This window comes from Scyliorhinus torazame, chromosome 1 (genome assembly GCF_047496885.1).
Source record: "Scyliorhinus torazame isolate Kashiwa2021f chromosome 1, sScyTor2.1, whole genome shotgun sequence".
Taxonomy (NCBI): domain Eukaryota; kingdom Metazoa; phylum Chordata; class Chondrichthyes; order Carcharhiniformes; family Scyliorhinidae; genus Scyliorhinus; species Scyliorhinus torazame.
In genome coordinates, this window is record NC_092707.1 from 31,446,253 (window position 1) to 31,469,924 (window position 23,672).

The window sequence follows — 23,672 nt, forward strand, 5'->3', positions numbered from 1 at the left end:
TAGAGCGGGAATGCGGGGCAGCACGGTAGCATTGTGGATAGCACAATTGCTTCACAGCTCCAGGGTCCCAGGTTCGATTTTGGCTTGGGTCACTGTCTGTGTGGAGTCTGCACATCCTCCCCGTGTGTGCGTGGGTTTCCTCCGGGTGCTCCGGTTTCCTCCCACAGTCCAAAGATGTGCAGGTTAGGTGGATTGGCCATGATAAATTGCCCTTAGTGTCCAAGATTGCCCTTCGTGTTGGGTGGGGTTACTGGGTTATGGGGATAGAGTGGAGGTGTTGACCTTGGGTAGGGTGCTCTTTCCAAGAGCCGGTGCAGACTCGATGGGCCGAATGGCCTCCTTCTGCACTGTAAATTCTATGATAATCTATGATGCATATAATGTGATGCACAAGGTGTGTTCTTAGCTGGTTAAACCGGTGGCTCTTAACCTGTCCGTCATTGATCATAAAAGTTGATAGGGTTAGGTGAATTAGGATGAGTGGTTTGTATGAAGCAGAGAGCAATTGTGTAAATGGCCTCTGTGTGCTGTAAGTTCTATATTATTCTGTGTGAGGACCGAGAGACCAAGGATTTATGTGACACTGATTAGTGACTCATGAAACCTCAACTTCTCTTCCAACAGAACGAAGTGTAACGTTCTGTTACACTTCCTGCTCATGTGCCGAGCATATCGTTGTGAAAGTTAATGGCGCATGAAATCTTGTGCTAGCTTTTCGCGGTCATGTTTCGCCTCAGATGCTTTCAACTAAACCAATTTATTTTTAATAACCCCTGAGAAAAATTATCAGCTGGCAATATCGCAAACCCCAGGCTGGATGATACAAGTTGCTCACTGCTGGATCATTATTGGAAAAGAGGTTCTCACCATCACCTTCCCTACTGAGCTACAGTAAGTTCTTGTTTTTTTTAACTGTGTCTTCATTTTTAATGTTCAGGAAAGTCAGGACTTCCTAACAAGTTCCTGGTGCTTCACCGTTGCAATGTGAGTTTTCGAGCAGTACTTGGCGCTTCAAGCGATAAACTTCTATGTTCACCAATACATTGTCACCCAGCTCAGAATTAGAATGCCAATCTGTGGTACACAGCTGAGAATCCAACAATTTATTAGTGTGAAGAATGAAAGAAGGATCTTGCATTTATAGTTTGGAGGCTTCCAGAACAAATCTTCAATTTCCATTCCGGACGTTTTGTGTAACGAACTTTGTAGCTTCCCCTTTGCCTCCCCCCTCGGTCATTACAACTGTGACAGCAAGAGAGAGAGAGAGAGATAAAAAAGAAACCAACAGACGGTTGGAGGAAATCGTTTAGCAATCATTCAGCACAATTTAAAAATAAATTATTTCATCGCAATCCAATAAACTCTTGATTTTAGCGTTGAATCCCAAAGGATTCCCTTTCCGTTCACATGACATGAAAAGGTCGGATTCTGTTCTCCCAGTGTGAGAAATGCTGTAGTGGACACCTACCTTAATGAGGGCCAGTGAGCAAATCTCTGCCCCATAGCAGTGACCATTTCTCATTTAGGGAGGACGAGGCCCACATGTCAGTTCTGGAGCAGTGACTTCACCTACAGCATGTGACATGGTGCCTTTTATTTTTGTTCCCTCAGAAATAAAGATGGAAAAGATTACAAGTAAGGTAGAGTTTCCTCAGTAAATGTTTTGTTTTTGAACAGAGAAGCCTGGTGCTTTTGGGCTCTTACACCTCCAGGATCTTGGTTCAAAGTTTCCGCTGGTTGTCAGCTTAAGGATAGTTTGTGAAATGTCTTTAGGCAGCCTCAGTTTAGTTGTTTGTGGGGACGGACCCAGTGTATAAACCTGTCTTTAATTTCAAACGTCCATGATCCCTTAAAAAGCTACTCGTCTCCTCTGGTGTATCGAAGTAATACTCCTTTCCCCCCATGTGTGACCCACAGACGGGCCGGGTACATCGTCCCAAACTGCACCTTGTTCCTGAATAGGGCCACCTTGGCCTTATTGAACATGGCCCTACGCTTAAAGATAAAGATCTTCTGTTGTCACAAGTAGGCTTACATTAACACTGCAATGAAGTTACTGTGAAAAGCCCCTAGTCGCCATATTCCGGCGCCTGTTTGGGTGCACAGAGGCAGAGTTCAGAATTCTCAGCTGGTACGGGAATTGAACCCGCGCTGCTGGTCTTGTTCTGCATCACAAACCAGCTGTCTACCCCACTGAGCTAAACCAGCCTTGGATGGAGCTCCGCACCGAAATCCTGGTAATTACGAACCGTGTGGCCTTCCCAGGCAGTCCCGCGTCTCCTTCGCCCACCTCCGGATCCTCTCCTTGTCTCAGTACCAATGTGGCCTTACCATTGCCTGCAGCAGCACCTCCGCTCTCGGCTTCCTCCTCAATGGCCAGTGTGCCCAGTCCACCTCAGGAGGGCGGTCGAAGATCCCCTCCCCCACCAGCTTCTCAAACATCTTGGCCACATCTTAAAATAGTGGCAGGATCGAACACTCAGCTTGGATTTATGAAAGGGAAATCGTGCTTGCCAATCTACTGGAATTCTTCGAGGATGTAACTAGTAGAGTTGACCAGGGGGAGCCAGTGGATGTGGTATATCTGGACTTTCAGATGGCTTTTGACAAAGTCCCACACAAGAGATTAGCATTTACAGGGCGGCGCAGTGGTTAGCACTGCTGCTTCATGGCGCCGAGGACCCGTGTTTCATCCCAGCCCCAGGTCACTGTCCATGTGGAGTTTGCACATTCTCCCAGTGGCTGCGTGGGTCTCACCTCCACAAACCAAAAAGAGGGCTTAAGTGGGGCGGTGCAGACCCAATGGGCCGAATGGCCTCCTTCTGCACTGTATGTTCTATGTTCTATGTGCAGGCTAGGTGGATTGGCCACGCTAAATTGCCCCTTAATCGGAAAAAGAAGAATTGGGCACTCTAAATTTTTTTTTAAAAGAGGTTAGCGTGTAAAATTTAAATACATGGGATTGGGGGAGTGTATTGAGCTGGATAGAAAACTGGTTGGCGGACTTCCGGTTGCGGCGATGCTCAGCTAAGCCGCACGTTTCGGCGGCTCCAGCTCTGACGGACTTTCGGGCTCTTTTTGAGAGCCCCAACAGGAAATATTCGCGACAAAACCCGGTGTGGGGTGGAGCAACAGGGTCAAAGAAAAAGATCGGCGGCGGTGGCCAGATCACGGAGGATCCTCGAGGGCAGCAGCAGAGGAAAGAAAGAAACAAGATGGCTGCTGGTAAGAACCTTTAACGAGGCCAGAGAAGGGGGGACTCTACCCCCGACAATGTCGGAGGCGACGATATCACTAATCCTGAAGCGAGATAAAGACCCGCAATGCAGGTCTTATAGGCCTATCTCGCTCCTGAACGTGGACGCCAAGTTGTTGGCAAAAGTGCTGACAACGAGGATAGAGGATTGTGTCCCGGGGGTGGTGCACGAAGATCAGACAGGGTTCGTAAAGGGGAGACAATTGAATGTCAACGTGCGACGGCTATTGGGGGTGATAATGATGCCCCCAGCAGAGGGGGAGGCAGAGATAGTGGCGGCAATGGATGCAGAGAAGCCATTTGATAGGGTAGATTGGGAGTATTTATGGGAGGTGCTGAGGAGGTTTGGGTTCGGGGAGGGGTTTGTCAGTTGGGTTAAACTCCTCTATGGGGCCCCAATGGCAAGTGTAGTCACAAATCGGCAAAGATCGGAGTATTTTCGGTTACATAGGGGAACAAGACAGGGGTGCCCGCTGTCCCCATTACTGTTCGCGTTGGCAATTGAACCACTGGCCATAGCGCTGAGAGACTCCAGGAAATGGAGAGGGGTGGTTAGAGGGGGAGAGGAACACCGAGTTTCACTCTACGCAGATGAGCTACTGCTGTATGTGGCGGATCCAGTGGGGGGGATGACAGTGGTTATGCAGATATTGAAGGAGTTTGGAGATTTCTCGGGATATAGGCTTAACATGGGAATGAGTGAGCTTTTCGTAATACACCCTGGGGACCAGAGTAGAGGGATAGATGGCCTACCGCTAAGGAGAGTGGAAAGAAACGTCCGATATCTGGGGATTCAGGTAGCCAGGAGCTGGGGAACCTTACACAGACTCAATCTGACTCGGCTGGTGGAGCAAATGGAAGAGGATTTCAAAAGGTGGGATATGCAGCCGCTGTCACTGGCGGGCAGAGTGCAGGCGATTAAGATGATGGTCCTCCCGAAGTTCCTATTTGTGTTTCAATGTCTCCCTATATTGATCACTAAGGCCTTTTTCAAGAAAATAGATAGGAGCATCATGAGCTTCGTGTGGGCAGGGAAGGCCCCGAGGGTAAGGAGGGGGTTCCTGCAATGTAGCAGGGACAGAGGGGGACTGGCGTTGCCAAATTTGGGCGACTATTACTGGGCCGCCAATGTGGCGATGATCCGTAAGTGGATGATAGAGGGAGAGGGGGCAGCGTGGAAAAAGCTGGAGATGGCGTCCTGTAAAGGAACGAGCTGAAAAGCACTGGTGACGGCGCCACTTCCGCTCTCCCCGAAAAGGTTTACCACGAACCCAGTGGTGGCGGCAACATTAAGTATCTGGGGGCAATGGAGGCAACAGAAGGGTGTGTTGGGAGCCTCGGTGTGGTCCCCGATCAGGAACAACCATAGGTTTGCCCCAGGGAGGTTGGACGGAGGGTTCCAGAGCTGGCACCGGGCAGGAATTTGGAGAGTGGGAGACTTATATATAGATGGGATGTTTGCGAGCTTGGGAGCGCTAGAGGAAAAGTATGAGCTGCCTCCGGGGAATATCTTTAGGTATATGCAGGTGAGGGCGTTCACGAGACAACAGGTGAGGGAATTTCCGCTGCTCCCGATACAGGGGATCCAGGACAGGGTGCTTTCGTGGGTGTGGGTCAGGGAGGGCAAAGTGTCTGAAATATACCGGGAGATGAGAGAAGAGGGGGAGGAGCTGGTAAAAGAACTGAAGGGAAAATGGGAAGAAGAGCTCGGGGAGGAGATTGAGGGGGGCTCGTGGGCTGATGCCCTAAGTAGGGTAAATTCCTCTTCCTCGTGCGCCAGGCTTAGCCTGATCCAATTTAGGGTGCTACATAGAGCACACATAACGGGAGCGAGGTTGAGCAAGTTCTTCGGAGTGGAGGACAGGTGCGGGAGGTGCGGGGGAAGCCCGGCGAACCACACACATATGTTTTGGTCGTGTCCAGCACTGGAGGAGTATTGGAGGGGAGTGGCAAGAGTGATCTCGAAGGTGGTGAAGGTCCGGGTCAAGCCAGGCTGTGGGGTTAGCTATATTTGGCGTAGCGGATGAGCCGGGAGCGCAGGAGGCGAAAGAGACCGATATTCTGGCCTTTGCGTCCCTGGTAGCCCGGCGAAGGATTTTACTCATGTGGAAGGAAGCGAAACCCCCCGGCGTGGAGGCCTGGATAAACGATATGGCAGGGTTCATAAAACTGGAACGGATGAAGTTTGCGCTGAGAGGATCGGCTCAGGGGTTCTCCAGGCGGTGGCAACCGTTCCTTGACTATCTAGCGGAACGTTAGGGGGAAAATAGATAGCCGGCAGCAGCAGCCCAGAGGGTGGGGGGGGAGCACTATCTTGTGTTATTTTGTTAGTTCACTATTTTATAATTCAGCTGTAATTCAGCTGCACGTACCAACTCTTGCACAAGCAATGAAAATCAACACAGCACTGCAATTATTGGCATTCCAGCATTAAACAAAGCACTAGCTTCATTTCAGACCAACTGGGTTAAATAAAAAGTAGGAATATTGCAATAAACAAAAATCTGTTAATGTACAGTTCAGTGTGCATATTTAAAATTGCAGATGGTGCAAAATTATTGCAGAGCTGAAATGTGACTAAGAGCCCAGGTAGGACTGCCAAGTTTGAACCATCAGTGTTCACCCGTTGACCACTGAGATGGGATAGCAGCCTTGAAATGACTTCCCATTCACACAAGCAAATGGTAATCGAATAAACTCACAAGAATCTTTTTGAGGGTGTAACAGGAGAGCAACAAGCTGCTACCACAGGAGGATAACTTTCTGAAGATAGCAATGTCTGATATCAATGTATCTCACATTGTGGCTCGGGCGGCACGGTGGCGCAGTGGTTAGCACTGCTGCCTCACGGCGCCGAGGACCCGGGTTCGATCCTGGCCCCGGGTCACTGTCCGTGCGGAGTTTGCACATTCTCCCCGTGTCTGCGTGGGTCTCACCCCCACAAACCAAAGATGTGCAGCTAAGGTGGATTGGCCACGGTAAATTGCCACTTAATAGGAAACAAATTGGGCACTTTAAATTGAAAACAAATCGCACATTGTGGCCAGAATCACAGGGCAGAAGGAGGCCATTCGGCCCATCGAGTCTGCACCTGCTCTTTGAAAGAGAACCTTCCCAAGCCCACACCTCCACCCTATCCCCATAACCCAGTAACCCCACCCAACACTAAGGGCAATTTTGGACACTAAGGGCAATTTAGCATGGCCAATCCACCTAACCTGCACATCTTTGGACTGTGGGAGGAAACCGGAGCACCCGGAGGAAACCCACGCACACACGGGGAGAACGTGCAGACTCCGCACAGACAGTGACCCAAGCCGGGAATCGAACCTGGTACCCTGGAGCTGTGAAGCAATTGTGCTAACCACCATGCTACCGTGCTGCCCAGAAGCTCTTAGCTAAAGGACGTTGGGTTGCTAAATGATCAAAAATACTGGGCGTGACCAGAAAATACCAATGACGATAACTCTCATTGGCTAATGGAAGCCACAAATCGGTCTAGCCCTTCTGTTTTTCATAACGTTTGTGAAGTTCATAACTTACAACAGTATTAAAAATGGAATCATCCATAGTAGTTCGTGTAGAACAGCAGAGTTGTCTGTGTAAATGGGTAAAAATTAACAAACAAAGGTTTTATATCAGGGCTGAGGAATGGTGGAAATTAGTTTCAAAAGAAAGTGTTGTGACAGAAGCAACTTCAGGGTAAACAATGCCTCATAACCTTTCATTTATACATTTTCCCTGACAATCACAATATATACATAAGGCAGCGCGTGGGGTGGCACGGTGGCACAGCGCCAGGGACCCAGGTTCAATTCCCGCCTCAGGTGACTCTGTGCGGAGTCTGCACGTTCTCCCCGTGTCTGCGTGGGTTTCCTCCGGGTGCTCCGGTTTCCTCCCACAGTGCTAAGATGTGCGGGTTAGGTCGATTGGCCATGATAAATTGCCCCTTAATGTACAGGGATGTGCAGGTTAGGTTATAGGATTATGGGGATCGGGCAAGGTGGACACTCATAAATGGGCAGAGTGCTCATTCAAAGGGTTGGTGCAGACTCAACGGGCCGAATGGCCTCCTTCTGCACTGTAGGGATTTTCTGATTCTATGATACAAGGATTGTTCAGTGTAATAATGGTTTGAAACTGATCCCGTCCTCTTGACTTGTGACCTATCAATCAACTGCACAAAAGTATAAAATGTTAAAATGTTGCTGGATGATCTTTTTAAAAAAAAAAAAATTTTTATTAAAGGTTTTCATAAAATATCAATAACAAAATGAAAAAGAAACCCAACAGGGTTAAGTACAAAATACAGTCCAGAAAAACAACCCTCCATACCCTCCTCCCCCCCCCCCCCCCCGTACATAAATAATAAATTAAACATTAACCCTCCGACTTAATACAACAAGTATATACACCCCCTCAGATCCTCCAGTGTAAATAACAAAAACAAAAAAAATAATAAAGTGACCCCCCCGAGCTGCTGCTGCCTTTGACCAATGTCGACCGCTCTGCCAGGAAGTCTAAGAACAGTTGCCACCGCCGAAAGAACCCTTGTACCGACCATCTCAAGGCGAATTTCACCCTCTCCAACCAATAAACCCCGCCATATCGTTGATCCAGGATTCCATGCTTGGGGGCCTCGCATCTTTCCACTGAAGGAGAATCCTTCGCCGGGCTACCAGGGATGCAAAGGCCAGAATTCCGGCCTCTTTCGCCTCCTGCACTCCCGGCTCCTCTGCCACCCCAAATATTGCGAGCCCCCAGCCCGGCTTGACCCTGGATCCTACCACCCTCGACACCGTCCTCGCTATGCCCTTCCAAAATTCCTCCAGTGCTGGGCATGCCCAGAACATATGGATGTGGTTTGCTGGGCTCCCTGAGCACCTAACACACCTGCCCTCTCTTAAACTGTATGAGGCTGAGCCTCGCGCACGATGAGGAAGAGTTCACCCTCCCCAGGGCATCTGCCCACGTCCCTTCCTCAATTTCCTCTCCCAACTCCTCCTCCCACTTACCTTTTACCTCCACCACTGAGGCCTCCTCCTCCTCCTGCATCACCTGGTAAGTTTCCAAGATCTTCCCCACTCCCACCCACACCCCCGAGAGCACCCTGTCCTGTACTGTGTGTGGCCGTAGCCGTGGGAATTCAACCACCTGCCGTATGGCGAACGCCCTTACCTGTAAGTACCTGAAGGTGTTCCCCGGGGGGAGCCCGTACTTCTCCTCCAACTCACCCAGGGTCACGAACTTTCCGTCCACAAACAGGTCCCCCAGCTTTCGTATCCCTGCCCTGTGCCACCCCGCAAACCCTCCACCTGTTCTTCCTGGGGCGAACCGGTGGTTCCCCCGTAATGGGGTCCGCGCCGAGGCCCCCACTTCGCCCCTGTGCCGCCTCCACTGTCCCCAAATTTTGAGGGCAGCCACAACCACCGGGCTCGTGGTATACCTCCTTGGAGGGAGCGGCAGCGGCGCCGTTGCCAGCGCCCCCAGATTCGTACCCACACAAGATGCCGTCTCCAGCCTCTTCCATGCGGGCCCCTCCCCCTCCATCACCCACTTGCGCACCATCGTCGCATTGGCGGCTGTGGCGCACAAAGACTCCGTGAGACAAATAGAGTGAAGTCGATGAGGCTTTATTAAGCGTGTCTGTTCCCCAGCAGCCCGATAGTAAACTGGCCTGCGGGGGAAGGCACCGGCTTCTTATACTTCGCCTTCAGGGCGGAGCATGAGGTCAACGGCCAACCAGGACCCGGGATCTGTCAGCCAATGACATTAGGGCTTCCAGTCCCACATGACCCCCAATACATACTACCACAGCGGCCCAGTAGTATCCACAGAGGTTGGGCAGCGCCAGTCCCCCCCCTATCTCTACTCCGCTCCAGGAACACCCTTCTCACCCTCAGAGTCCCTCGCGCCCACACAAACCCCATTGTACTCCTGTTAATCCGCCTGAAAAAAGCCTTCGGGATAAACTCGGGGAGGCACTGGAACAGGAACAGAAACCTTGGGAGCACCGTCATTTTGATTGACTGCACCCTACCCGCCAGGGACAGCGGCAACGCGTCCCACCTCTTGAACTCCTCCTCCATTTGCTCCACCAGCCTTGTAAAATTAAGCCTATGCAGGGCCCCCCAGCTCCTGGCCACCTGGACCCCCAAATATCTGAAACTCCTCTCCGCCCTTTTTAGTGGGAGCTCGCCAATCCTCCTCTCCTGGTCCCCTGGATGAACTACGAACAGCTCGCTCTTCCCCATGTTGAACTTGTACCCCGAAAAGTCCCCGAATTCCCTAAGGATCCTCATTACCTCCGGTATTCCTCCCACCGGGTCCGCCACATACAGCAGCAGGTCGTCCGCATAAAGCGACACCCTATGCTCCTCCCCAACCCGCACCAACCCCTCCAGTTCCTTGACTCTCTCAGTGCCATAGACAGGGGTTCAATCCCCAGTGCGAAGAGCAGGGGGATAAGGGACACCCCTGTCTCGTCCCTCGGTGCAACCGAAAGTACTCGGACCTCCTCCTGTTTGTGGCCACACTCGCCATCGGGACCTCATACAACAGCCTAACCCACCTGACAAACCTCTCCCCAAACCCGAACCTCTTCAGCACCTCCCACAGGTACCCCCACTCTACCCTATCGAAGGCTTTCTCAGCGTCCATCGCCACCACTATCTCCGCCTCCCCCTCCCTCGCCGGCATCATGATAACATTCAAAAGCCTCCGCACATTCGCGTTCAACTGTCTCCCCTTCACAAACCCCGTCTGGTCTTCATGGATGATCTGCGGCACACAATCCTCAATCCTCGTGGATAAGACCTTCGCCAGCACCTTGGCATCTACATTTAGCAAGGAAATCGGTCTGTAAGACCCACACTGCAGGGGATCCTTGTCCCGCTTCAGGATCAAGGAGATCAGTGCCCGGGACATCGTCTGGGGCAAAGCCCCCTCCTCCCTTGCCTCATTGATGGTCCTAACTAACAGCGGGCCCAACTGGTCGATATATTTTTTATAGAATTCGACTGGGAAACCATCAGGCCCCGGTGCCTTCCCCTCCTGCATGCTTCCTATCCCTTTGATCAGCTCCTCCAGCCCAATTGGGGCCCCCAATCCCGCCACCAGTCCCTCTTCCACCTTTGGAAACCTCAATTGGTCCAGGAAGCGGCCCATCCTTCCCTCCTCCCGTGGGGGCTCGGATCGATACAATTCCTCGTAGAAGTCCCTGAAAACCCCATTGATGCCAGCTCCACTCCGCACCACACTCCCTACCCTATCCTTAACTCCCCCGATCTCCTTAGCTGCGTCCCGCTTCCGAAGCTGATGCGACAGCATCTGGCTTGCCTTTTCCCCATACTCATAAATCGCCCCCTGGGCCTTCCTCCACTGCACCTCCGCCTTCCTGGTGGTCACCAGGTCGAATTCGGCCTGGAGGCTACACCTCTTCCTCAACAATCCTTCCTCGGGCTCCTCCGCATACCTCCTGTCTACCCTCACCATCTCCCCCACCAGCCTCTCCCTCTCCCCCCGCTCCCTCCGCTCCTTGTGGGCCCTAATGGCGATCAGCTCTCCCCTCACCACCGCCTTCAGTGCCTCCCATACCATCCCCACTCGGACCTCCCCATTGTCGTTGGTCTCCAGGTACCTCTCTATACTTCCTCGGACCCGCTCGCTCACCTCCTCGTCCGCCAAAGGCCCCACCGCCAAGCGCCATAGCGGGCGCTGGTCCTTCTCCTCCCCCATCTCCAAGTCCACCCAATGCGGGGCGTGATCCGAAATGGCTATTGCCGAATACTCGGTATCCTTTACTCTCGCTATCAGCGCCCTACTCAAGCTGAAAAAGTCGATTCGAGAATAAGCCTTATGGACATGTGAGAAGAATGAAAATTCCGTAGCCCCCGGCCTTGCAAATCTCCAAGGGTCCACCCCTCCCATCTGGTCCATAAACCCCCTCAGCACTCTAGCCGCCGCCGACTTCCTACCCGTTCTAGACCTGGAGCGATCCAGTGCTGGATCCAACACCGTGTTAAAGTCTCCCCCCATTATCAGGCCCCCCACTTCCAAGTCTGGGATCTGACCCAACATACGCCGCATAAAACCCGCATCGTCCCAGTTCGGGGCATACACATTGACCAGTACCACCCTCTCTCCCTGCACCTTACCACTTACCATTATGTACCTACCGCCATTATCTGCCACAATGCTCGACACCTCAAGCGACACCTTCTTTCCCACCAAGATCGCCACCCCTCGATTTTAGGCATCCAGCCCCGAGTGAAACACCTGACCTACCCACCCTTTCCTCAATCTTACCTGGTCTGCCACCTTCAGGTGTGTCTCCTGAAGCATAACCACATCCGCCTTGAGCCCCTTCAGGTGCGCGAACACGCGGGCCCACTTAACCAGCCCATTCAGTCCCCTTATATTCCAGGTTATCAGCCGGATCAGGGGGCTACCCGCCCCCCTCCCCCGCCGACTAGCCATGACCCCTCCTCGGCCAGCCACGCGCCCGCACCCCACGCCCGGCCCGTTCCCCACAGCGGCATACCTCCGTCTCGAACCCCCCCCCCTTCCACTTGCTCCAGCTCCTCAGCTCCTCCTTAACCATAGCAGCAGCAACTCGATTCCACCCCCCCCCCCCCCCCCCCCCCCCCATCCTAGCTGATTTACTCCCCCCATTGCACTTCCGCAAGTCAGCAGACTCCTGCTGACCCCGGCCACTCCCGCCTCTCCTTCGACTCCTCCCATTGTGTGGCACACCCTCCTCTCCCGTCCCCATCCATAGGCTCGCCCCCTCCTCCTTCTGTTCTCAACGCGGGAAACAACCCTCGCTTCCCCGCTCCGGCCCCGCCCCCTCCAGTCTTCAGCGTGGGAAAAAGCCCGCGCTTTCCACCTACCAGGCCCCGCCACCTCTGACGCAGCTCCTTTTACAGGCCCGGTCCCCTCACCCCTGACTCGGGCCTCCCCCTCCCCCGCGGGGCCCCATCTCACCGCCATCCACCCCCCCTGTTCCGTTTACCTACCCCCTTCCAAGAGCCCCCCCGACCAACCCAACCAAAACAGTGCCCAACCCGCCCCAGCCACCCTCACCGACCCAAAAGAGAAAAAACACAAAGAAAAAGAAACCCGGAGCAATACAAAGGCCCCCCACCCCCTTGAAACAAAAATAAACATAGCACATCAACCGTAGTCCCCAAACGCCCATCCCGACGCTCGATCTGTGTCCAACGTCTCGGCCTGAACAAAGGCCCACGCCTCCTCCGGAGACTCAAAATAATGGTGCCGGTCCTTGTAGGTAACCCACAGTCGCGCCGGCTGCAACATGCCAAACTTCACCCCCTTCCTGTGCAGCACAGCCTTCGCTCGATTGTACCCGGCTCTCCTCTTCGCCACCTCCGCACTCCAGTCCTGATATATCCGAACCTCCGCATTCTCCCACCTGCTGCTCCTCTCCTTCTTGGCCCACCTGAGCACACACTCCCGATCGACGAACCGATGGAACCTCACCAGCACTGTCCGCGGAGGCTCGTTAGACTTGGGCCTCCTCGCCAACACTCTATGGGCCCCTTCCAGCTCCAGGGGCCCCTGGAAGGACCCCGCTCCCATCAGCGAGTTCAACATGGTGACCACATAGGCCCCCACCTCCGGCCCCTCCGGGAGGCCCAGAATCCGCAGATTCTTCCGCCTCGACCGATTCTCCATCTCCTCGAATCGCTCCTGCCATTTCTTGTGGAGCGCCTCGTGCGCCTCCACCTTTACCGCCAGGCCTAAGATCTCATTCTCATTGTCAGAGATCTTTTGTCGAGCCTCGCGGATCGCCACTCCCTGGACTGTCTGTGTCTCCAGCAGCTTATCAATAGACGCCTTCATCGGCTCTAGCAGGTCCGTTTTAATCTCTTTGAAGCAGCGCTGGATACCCTCCTGCTGCTCCTCTGCCCACTGCATCCACACTGCTTGGTCTCTGCCCGCCGCCATTTTGTCCTTCTTCCCTTGCACCTTCTTCGGGTCCACCACCACCTATTTTGTCGCCCCGCTCCTAGTTGAAGCCATATACTGACGGGGAGCCGTTGTAGACTCCTTCCCACACCGGGAAACGTCGAAAAAGTGCCGTTTGGGACCCTGTAAAAAGCCCAAAAGTCAGTTTTTGCGGGAGCCGCCGAATGTGTGACTTAGCTCCGCATAGCCGCAACCGGAAGTCCGTTGCTGGATTATCTTTAGAGTATTAGCACAGATAATTTCCTCAGGGGTAGAGTCTGTGCTGGGTTGAATTGTCCTGATGTTTAAATGCCTTCATGACCTCACCTCATCCTTTCATCATCAGCTTTACACATTCTGTCCATTCCACAGCTCCGAGCTCGCTTGTTCTGCCATCTTGCACATACCCATTTTGACCCACATTTGGCAATGAATCCTTTAACCAACAAGAGAAAGAAGACTAGCATTGATATAGACATCTCAAAGCACTTAGAAGCCGATGACGTACTTCCTGAAGTGTAGTCATTGTTGTAATGTAAGACACGCAGAAGCTGAATTGCACAGCAAGATCCCACAAAATATAATGACCAGAAAATCTGTTTATTTGTGATGTTGTCTGACGGATACATATTGGTCAGGGCAACATGGATAACTCCCATGATGCTCTTCAAGATAGTTCCACCCACCCAAGCAGGCAGTTGGCGCCTCAGTTAAATATCTCATCAGAGACACAATGCCTCTACATGTGAAGTGTACAAAATTATCAGCGGCATAGATAAAGTAGGTAGGAACAAAACATTCCCCTTAGAAGAGGGGTCAATAACCAGGGCAGACGGCATAGATTTATGGTGAGGGGCAGGAGAATTAGAGTGGATTTGAGGAAAAGCGTTTCACCCAGAGGGTGATGGGAATTTGGAACTCAGTACCTGAAAGGGCGGAAGAGGCGGGAATCCTCGCAACATTTACCTGGCCTTTATTTCAAGGGGGTTGTGAAAGAAGAGTTGGGAAGTCTTGCAGTAACTGTACAAGGTACTGGTGAGACAGCATCTGGGCGCGAATACTGCGACGCCGCTCCGATGCCGGGCTGCCGATTCCCCGGGTACCGAGTTCGGCCGAGTCCCGTCGGCGCCGTTCGCGTGTGGTCCTACCCGGAGGGACCTCACCGTTCTGGCTGCGGGGGCCGTCCTGGTGGGGGGGAGGGGGGGATCAAACTCCGGGGGGGGGGGGGGGGGGGGGTGCCAACGGTGGCCAGGCCCGCGATCGGGGGCTACCGATCGGCCGGCCGGCTAATTCTGGGAGGGGCCTATGTTCCTCCGCGCCGGACCCCTGTAGGGTTCTGCCATGTTGCCCGGGGGCCGGTGCGGAGACGGCAACCCACACGTGTGTGCGGACCCGCTGGCCGTGGCGCACATCCATGGCACACATGTGTGGACCCGCGCCGCCCGTGCTGGCGTCCGTATCAGCAGCTGGAGCTGCGTGAGGCGCTCCAGTGCCGTGCTGGCCCCCTGTGTGGCGCAGGATCACTGCTCCGAGCGGCCAGATGACGCTGTCGTAAAATGTTCCGGCGTTTATAATGGCGTCAACACTTAGCCCCATTATCTGAGAATCCTGCCCAATGTTTCCCCTCATGGGAGAGTCTCAGACCAGAGGGAATGGTCTCAGAATAAAGCAGCACCAATTTAAGACTGAGGTCAGGAGGAATTTCTTCTCTCAAGGGATTGTAAGTCTTTGGAACTCATTGCCACAGAGAGCTGTAGGGGCAGAGTCCATAGCCGGGATTCACCGATATCGTGGGCAAGTGTTGACGCTGGCATCAAAACTGGCATCAGAGACGCCAGCCTCAACGGGCCTTCAGGCCCAGTAATCCTCCCCTTCTTCGGGGGCTAGAATGGCGGCGGAGTGCTGTGCGCTGCTCCGCCGCCGAAAGCTGGCCCTACACGGCCACCTCCGCGCTGGCGCATGCGCGTGATTGGCGTCACAGCACCGGCCCCCCGGGCAACATGGCAGAGCCCTGAGCGGAGGACCATAGGCCCCCCCCCCCCCCCCCCCCCCCCGGAATGAGCATGCCCGCCGATGGCAGCCCCCGATCGCGGGCCTGGCCACAGTGGAGGCCCCCCCCCCCGGAGTCGGATCTCCCCGCCCCCCCACCAGGACGGCCCCCGCAGCCAGAACGCCGAGGTCCCGCCGAATAGAACCATATGTAAACCACACCGGTGGGACTCGGCGGGCACTTGGCCCGTCGAGCGTGGAGAATCACCGCGGGGGCTGCTTTCAAAGGCCCCTGGCCGGCACCGCGGCGACCGCGCGGGCGCGCCACCCCCAGGAGAATCCCGGCCCATGTGTATATTTAAGGTTGAAGTGGGTAGATTCTTGATCAGTTACTGGGAAAGGGCAGGAAAGTGGACATAAGGAACGGCGGATCGGCCATGATCCTATAGAATGGCGGAGCAGACTTCTGGGGCCCAACGGTCCTGTTCCTATTTCTTATGGTCTTATTTAAGAAGCATTTAGGTGAGCACTTGAAATGCCATAGCATACAAGGCCACGGGCCAAGGGCTGGATTCTCCGCCGGGGGAATGCTCCGTTTTGCCGGCAGCGCAGGGGTTTCCCACAATGGGGTTGACCAGCCGGCGTAACGGAGCATCCTGCCGGCGGGGTGAAACAGAAATGTGGCGCGGCGGGGCCGTGAATCCAGCCCCAAGTGCTGGATATGGGATTAGAATAGATAGGTGCTTGATGGCCGGCACAGACACGATGGGCCGAAAGGCCTCTTTGTGTGCTGTAAAACTCTATGACTCTTAAGGGTCACCTTTGATTTTTTTTGTGCTCAAGTTTTGAGAGCAAGAATCGAACCCAGAATCTCCCAATTTGAGGTCAGTTGTTAATCTAATGAGCCCCACAGCAGAGACGGGGAGCAGTCTGCAATTTCAACGCTAAATCTCTCAACGTCCCATCACTGTCTCCTCCCTTAACGCCATCTCTTCGATAAACTTTTAATCAGCCCCCACTTGATACCTACGTCTTTGACTCCGCATCCATTTCCCTCACAACACCACTGTGAATCACTTTGGAGTGATTTTCCACATCTATAAATGCAAGCTGTTGTTGCGAGGAAGTCACCAAAAAAACCCCAGAAATGTTCAGAAATAAATGGAAGTGAACCAACTAATAACAAAAGAGCTGCTTGACAATTTCTACTTCCAGACATTGATATTCTTAAGAGAAGGGAGGTGTCACTTAGTCAAGCGCACCCACTCTGTCGTTAATCTTTTGTGGTATGAGTTGACTAAACAGGAAGCCTTGCAATGACATCCTGGTAAAATCCAAATATGTTACTGGTAAAGTTCACGTTTGTCTTTAATTATGTCACTGATGTTATAAAGAAGAACAAGAATGATTTTGCGTCTAAATGGGGTAATCTATTAGGAAATTCTGGCTCTGTTAGATAGACAGCAAGTGATAACTGGAGGCCACACTGGTAATTGCTAATTCCATCGGTAAGATATATTTCAAATCAGACCAAAAGGGACATAAATTTAACTTAGCAACAGGCACAGAATGAATGAACACATGGAATGATCTGCAAGGTGAGGTTAGAGCTAGGAGGCCATTAATGTCATTCCAACCACACTTGGGTACTGCTGCGGGAGAGTAAGGGTGCTGAACTGGGACATTTTACTTGCCAAATGGCCTTTTCTCGACTGATTGTTCATATATTTGCAGGAGTCCGAGGCACAGTCTCTTAATTTCTTGTTTACACCCTACAAAATCAAAATGAACCTTTGAAACAATATGAATTATCAGGTGGGCACACATAGAAAAGTAATCGTGGCTCCATGTAAAAGACGGCTCGATGGTTAGCACCATTGCTTCACAGCGGCAGGGACCCAAGTTCGATTCTGGCTTGGGTCACTGTCTGTGCGGAGTCTGCATGTTCTCCCCGTGTGTGCGCGGGTTTCCTCCGGGGGCTCCGGTTTCCTCCCACAAGTCCCGAAAGAAGTGCTTGTTAGGTGAATTGGACACTCTAAATTCTCCCTCAATGTACCCAAACAGGCGCCGGAACGTGGCGACGAGGGGCTTTTCACAGTAATTTCATTACAGTGTCAATGTAAGCCTACTTGTGACACTAATAAAGATTCTAAAAAGTGGGGCCATTAGCAAGGAAGGGCAGGGGTACATGAACCAGGAGCCCCAGTGAAATATGGAGCCACCAATAAAATGCAGCATAACCCAGAAAAACTGCGCGGAATCACTGCACCAGTCTCATTTTGAGTTCATTATGATATAGCTGGCTTTATTATTCCTGCAGGGTTTAAACATTCGACAGGCCTTTCTTCATGCAATCACTTTGCATGTGGGAATGAAAGGATAAGAAACAATAACCCAAATCTGAACAATGGATTAAAAGAAAAATTCCTCCTTGTCTCTATTATCAACCAAGTGGCATAGAAAGGAAACATTCAAGGGAGTTTAGCTAAGCCACACGTGTTAGGTGATTTTCAAATCATTATGCTTATTTGTCTTCCCCTCATATTATTTCTGTCAGACACCGTATGCAGTATAATATAGACAGTGTTGTTATGGTACCAAAACAGGCCATTCAGCCCACTGGATATCTCCAAGAAACTGCTGGAGGTAGATGTTCAATCGAATTCCCAGTGAAAGGGGGCAAATCTCCTCCTTGCCCCCTCACTCCCGTATCCCCCCGTCCCCCATTGTCATGCACTGCACAACTTCATGGGAATTGCAGCCAATTCGAGAAAAATAATGATGGACAGTACACTAATTGGAAGATTCAAACACGGAACAAAAGAATTGACAGACTCGGTAAGGACGGTTTCTCTTTCCCACAACCTCAAAAATTAATTTGTAAGCGAGTAACACCAGGAAACTATGGGAGTGTGTTTCTACAGATATTAATAAACCAGATATTAATAAACCAGATATTAATAAACGAGATATTAATAAACCAGGGCAGCATGGTAGCACAGTGGTTAGCACAATTGCTTCACAGCTCCAGGGTCCCAGGTTCGATTCCCAGCTTGGGTCACTGTCTGTGCGGAGTCTGCACGTTCTCTCCATGTCTGCGTGGGTTTCCTCCGGGTGCTCCGGTTTCCTCCCACAGTCCAAAGGTGTGCAGGTTAGGTGGATTGGCCATGCTAAATTGCCCTCAGTGTCCAAAATTGCCCTTCGTGTTGGGTGGGGCTACTGGGTTATGGGGATAGTGTGGAGATGTGAGCCTGGGTAGGGTGCTCTTTCCAAGAGCCGGTGCAGACTCGATGGGCCAAATGGCCTCTTTCAGTACTGTGAATTCTATGACTTTTATCTTTATTCTTGCAGTTCTGGCTGCCTTGTGACACCCTCCTGATTTGTTCTGTGTTTTCTGTATAATATATACCGTAAAGGACAGCACAGTGGCTCAGTGGTTAGCACTTCTGCCACACGGTGCCAAGGATCCGGGATCGATCCTGACCTCGGGTCACTGTCCGTGTGGAGTTTGCACATTCTCCTCGTGTCTGTGTGGGTCTCACCCCCACAACCCAAAGATGTACAGGGTAGATGGAATGGCCACACTAAATTGCCCCTTAATTGAAATTTAAAAAAAAATTGTTTTATATATACCGTGAAAATACTGACAATATCCCTTGGCGTACTTTCCCTTCCTAACACGATCAACACCACTGCATCCACCTTGTTCATTGTCCTTGAGAAGTTACAGAAATTACATGTGAGATCATTCCTCGTACCTGGAATTTAACAAGAGGAAAAGCTAAGGATGTCGAGCTTGCTTCCTTTGGGAAAATGGGAGAGTTTCCAACTTTCTTTACACAAAATGTTCCTAGAACCAGAGGACATAGATTCAAAATAGGTGGCAGAAGGTGTAGAGGGGACATGAGGAAAAACTTTTTTTACGCAGAGGGTAGTGGGAGTCTGGAATTCGCTGTTCAAGCTGATGGTGGAGGCAGAGACTCTTAAAAGGAACCTGGATCTGCACCTTAAGTGCTCTAACCGGGTTCAGGAAGGTGGGACTAGAAAGGGCACCTGCGTGTCCTCGGGCTGGCATGGGCAAGGTGGGCCGAATGGCCTCCTTATGTTGCAACATCTCTATGTTTCCATGATTCAAAGCTTCCAAATCACCATGTGTGTTGGGGTTAGTGCTATCAAGCAAATGGGTTTACACATACACCTTCATTCTGGAGATTGCAAGATCTAAGTACAAGACACACAGAATAGGGCAGAAATTCAGGACAAATTGTGATCATTCTAAAGGATTCAAGTACCAAGAGACACAGGTTACACATGAGCAGAAGTCAGAAAGGGAAGTCACTAAGAACTCTTTATGAAAGAGAAATGTACTTGCAAAAAAGTACTTGAACAAATTAAGTTGCCAAGCCCAACCACCTGTGTTATAACCTTTGTGGTATCAGGTATTTGAACACGGTCGGAACAAAATCAGATGTAACTGTGAGGAAAAGAATCACAGACCATGATTCTGTGTTATCTGGAACACAAGGTGCCAGTCAGGGCTGAACACCATCTTAGATTTGGGTTTAATCACTGGTTTGGACTTTCCCTGTCACAAGCATTTCTGTCCCACAATCACAATTTAATAATAATAATCTTTATTAGTGTCCCAAGTAGGCTTACATTAACACTGCAATGAAGTTACTGTGAAAAGCCCCTAGTCGCCACACTCCGGCGCCTGTTCGGGTACTCTGAGGGAGAATTCAGAATGCCCAATTCACCTAACAAGCACGTCTTTCGGGACTTGTGGGAGGAAACCGGAGCACCCGGAGGAAACCCGCACAGACACTGGGAGAACGTGCCGACTCCGCACAGATAGTGACCCAAGCCGGGAATCGGACCCGGGTCCCTCGCACTCTGAAGCAACAGTGCTAACTCAATGGGCCAAATGGCCTCCTTCAGTACCATGATGACTCTGACTCGTTTTCTTTTACATAAACCTGTAAGGCATTAAATACAATGTGGATATTTCTATTGTAACAAACTTTTGTTATGTTTTATTTTAGAAGCCTAGCATCTACCTGTGATACTAATGGTTGATAGTATGACTACTATCCATGCAACAAGCACCAGATCCCGGTGGTATATGTTCAAAATAGTGAATAAATGTGTGCTAATGTTGTAGACTTGATTTTGCTGTCCTGAAACGATTCTAAACATGCATATTTTTAGCTTCTTGCAGACATGTCACTGCTGTGGTGCAGCCTTCCTGTATTTCTTGCTGTTGTAGCTGGTATGGTTGTGATGGGGCAAATTACAAGGGAAACACTGGCGACAACTGATTCAACTCAATCAAGGTCTGCGGAAGTGACCCAGGATGGTGGCAAGTACTTTGAAAGCACCACTGAGAATTTGACAACACCCCCACCTGTCGACCAGAGCTCGTCAACTCCCCCACCTGTCGATCAGAGCTCGTCAACTCCCCCACCTGTCGACCAGAGCTCGTCAACTCCCCCACCTGTCGACCAGAGCTCGCCAACGTCCCCACCTGTCGACCAGAGCTCGTCAACTCCCCCACCTGTCGACCAGAGCTCGTCAACTCCCCCACCTGTCGACCAGAGTTCGTCAACTCCCCCACCTCTCGACCCAACAAGCACGCCCCTTGCCCCCTCCACGGCTGGTACTCCAGCGACAAGTACCTTCGTTTATTCCACAACAGGGTTCCCGTCTCACACAACTCAAGATTTCAATGCTTCTCAACAAGCTACGACTGTGTCGATGGAATCGTCCGCTTTTCCGGGCCTCGAAACAGAGACTGATGCCAGTCAGGACTCTTCTCCCACTCCTGGGCCGCAGCCTTGGACAACTGAGGAGCCTGGGACTGAATCTGGTACCTCCGAGGTCACATCAGAGTCTGCAGTCACCAACACTTCAGAGATTGGTGGACATGTCCACCCTGATGGACGGGTGAAAACCCAACCTCCTGCCACCAGCACTCTGACCTCCACAAAGAAGCAGCCTACAAGTTTCTACCTGGTGACGACTGGTGTCACAACTCTGACAACAATAACAAAAGTTAATGAATCAATGTTCCTGAAGCCGACCATTTCCACTGTCAGCAAAATCCTGAGAACGTCCACCAGAAGTTACAACAGACTTTCAACTGCTCAGGTCAAACCCAAGAAAATTAGTCTCGTTGCTCAGTGCCTAATTGCAATTGCAATTTTAGCAGGCATTTGCACCATCTTTGTCATATGCACAGTAGTCCTGTGTACCAAGCTCTCCAGCCAAAGACAGAACTATCGGGTGGAACAGTCAAACGGAACTGAGCTGATGTGCATTTCTGCTCTGCTCCCTGAGGAAGAAAGAAAGTTGAAGAAAAAAATGAGGCCAAAAAGGCTAAGAGATCATTTCAAAGAGATTTCAGCTGGGCAAAACAGTGATAGCGACGATGATGACCTTACCCTCCATAGCTTTATCACTGAACATTAGACCTTTCCATTAGCCTCCAGATTCAGGGCTCTCCTCCTGCTCTCCACACAATTAAGTATGAACATCTGGATAACTTGATAGCTGCTGAATTGAGTCTCATGCTTTGATTAATGAGAATTTATCTCTGAGGACTTTCCATGGCTGAGCTCCGGAATGTGTTGATGAACACGTGGTTTGCTCTTTGTTGCATTTTTTAAAGATCTATTGAGCTCTCCTCCCTCGTCTCCAATGTTGTAAAGATGTAAGACCTTGTATATATACTAATTAAAATAGTGATGTGGACTTGCTTTGTCGTTGCACATTGAAGGGAAAGCTGGTTGAACAATCATGAGGTCACAAAACAAAGAGTTATCATTGGAAAAACAACAAGTTCGTAATATCTGTCTGGAGGAATTTGCCAAACACTAGAGCTAATGTCAGAAGCATTGATTTATTTCTGGTGGGACATTGCCCAGTGATCCATGGGATTGCTTCTTCAACATCACATCTCAAGACAGCATCCTAATAATTCTCTGTTACATTGCTAAATGACACTTTGCCATTAATTTAATAGAGGCTTTTAAAATTAAGAAGGATTTCAGTAAGGTGAAATAGGAAGAACAATTTACTCCAGCTATAGAGCCAATTGATTTAGAGTGATCACTGAGAGTTATCAGAGAACTGAGCAGATGTTTTATGCTCGACTAAAGGGATAGTTATGACAAGGACTGTTACACATTGTAAGGGAGCACATGTCATGCAGAGGAACATAGAGAGCTATACAGAGAGACCACAAGCAGTGGGATTAGTTTTGGATTGCACTAACAAAGGACTGGCACAGATATGATGGAATGAATGGCCTCCCTCTATGGTTTAATGAATGAACAATCATAGACTGGGATGGCATTATAGAGGACCATCAGGAAGGCAGTGTGCTGTGGAATGCAATGCAACAGGCACTTTCGCCTGCAGTAAAAGGCCAGCTTTTAAAAATATTGTTTCAAACTTGCAATCCTGTCATTCTGCCCATTTGTGCCCTTCAACACTGACCCCCGCACAGTTTGAAGGGTCAGTAATAGAGAGAGAGTGCATTGCATTAGTATTAGACGAGCAGGTACAAGCATTGGGCAACTGTTTCAAAGAGCTAGTACCAGCAAGACAAGTGAATGGCCTGCCTTCTGGGCTGAAAGATCCCAGAATTCCACAAAATTGGCTGAAAAGATTCATTCAGAATTAAGAAGTTCAAAAAAAGAATCCCCTCTTTTATTTCAAAGGGAGGGTGCAGAAACAGACATGTTTAGCTGGATGTGCACGATTTTAAAGTGGGGCTTTTAACACCTTTTGCAAGGGAGTCATACTTGCAGTCATCCCTATAGAGCATGCAGGCTTTCAGCAACTTTTACAAATCCAGACAGCAATAAAAAGGTTACATTTTATTTTAGCTAATGTATTGCACTGGGACAAGTGGAACTCCCAACCATTTCTAAATAAAATAAGACTATCAATCTCCCTTGCAGTTTGTTTTGTTAAAGATGTTTCTGACAGTCATTGTCAGAAGAAATTAAGCGACTTTTAATTCTTTGTTGATCTCATTTGCATTGTTTGGAACTATCACTGAAATCCCAGGCTGGTGCCTGTTTAAAATGAATTCATGTAAACTATTAATAGGCCTCAAGCGATTTCACCATCTGAATTGGTTTGAACAGTCACCATCCCTCTACTGTGCATTTGGTGTTAGCTTTTCTTTGCCTGTTATTGTACTGCCACGTGCCTGGACAACTGTTGCCGCTTAATTCTCAGATCAACCGTAAAAGTGGGCACCCCGCAGGGGCTGGTTTAGCACACTGGGCTAAATCGCTGGCTTTTAAAGCAGACCAAGGCAGGCCAGCAGCACGGTTCGATTCCCGTACCGGCCTCCCCGAACAGGCGGCGGAATGTGGCGACTAGGGGCTTTTCACAGTAACTTCATTGAAGCCTACTCGTGACAATTAGCGATTTTCATTTCATTTTC

The 23,672-nt window shown here is 50.7% G+C and overlaps 1 protein-coding gene across 1 annotated transcript; it reads left to right on the plus strand.

Moving 5' to 3' along the window:
* Positions 1 to 692: 692 nt before the first annotated feature.
* Positions 693 to 21,964, plus strand: LOC140395076 (uncharacterized). Its single transcript, XM_072482498.1, has 2 exons — positions 693 to 891; positions 20,423 to 21,964. Exon 2 carries the CDS (start codon positions 20,435 to 20,437, stop codon positions 21,680 to 21,682), a length of 1,248 nt encoding a protein of 415 aa, XP_072338599.1. The 5' UTR covers positions 693 to 891; positions 20,423 to 20,434; the 3' UTR covers positions 21,683 to 21,964.
* Positions 21,965 to 23,672: the final 1,708 nt, after the last annotated feature.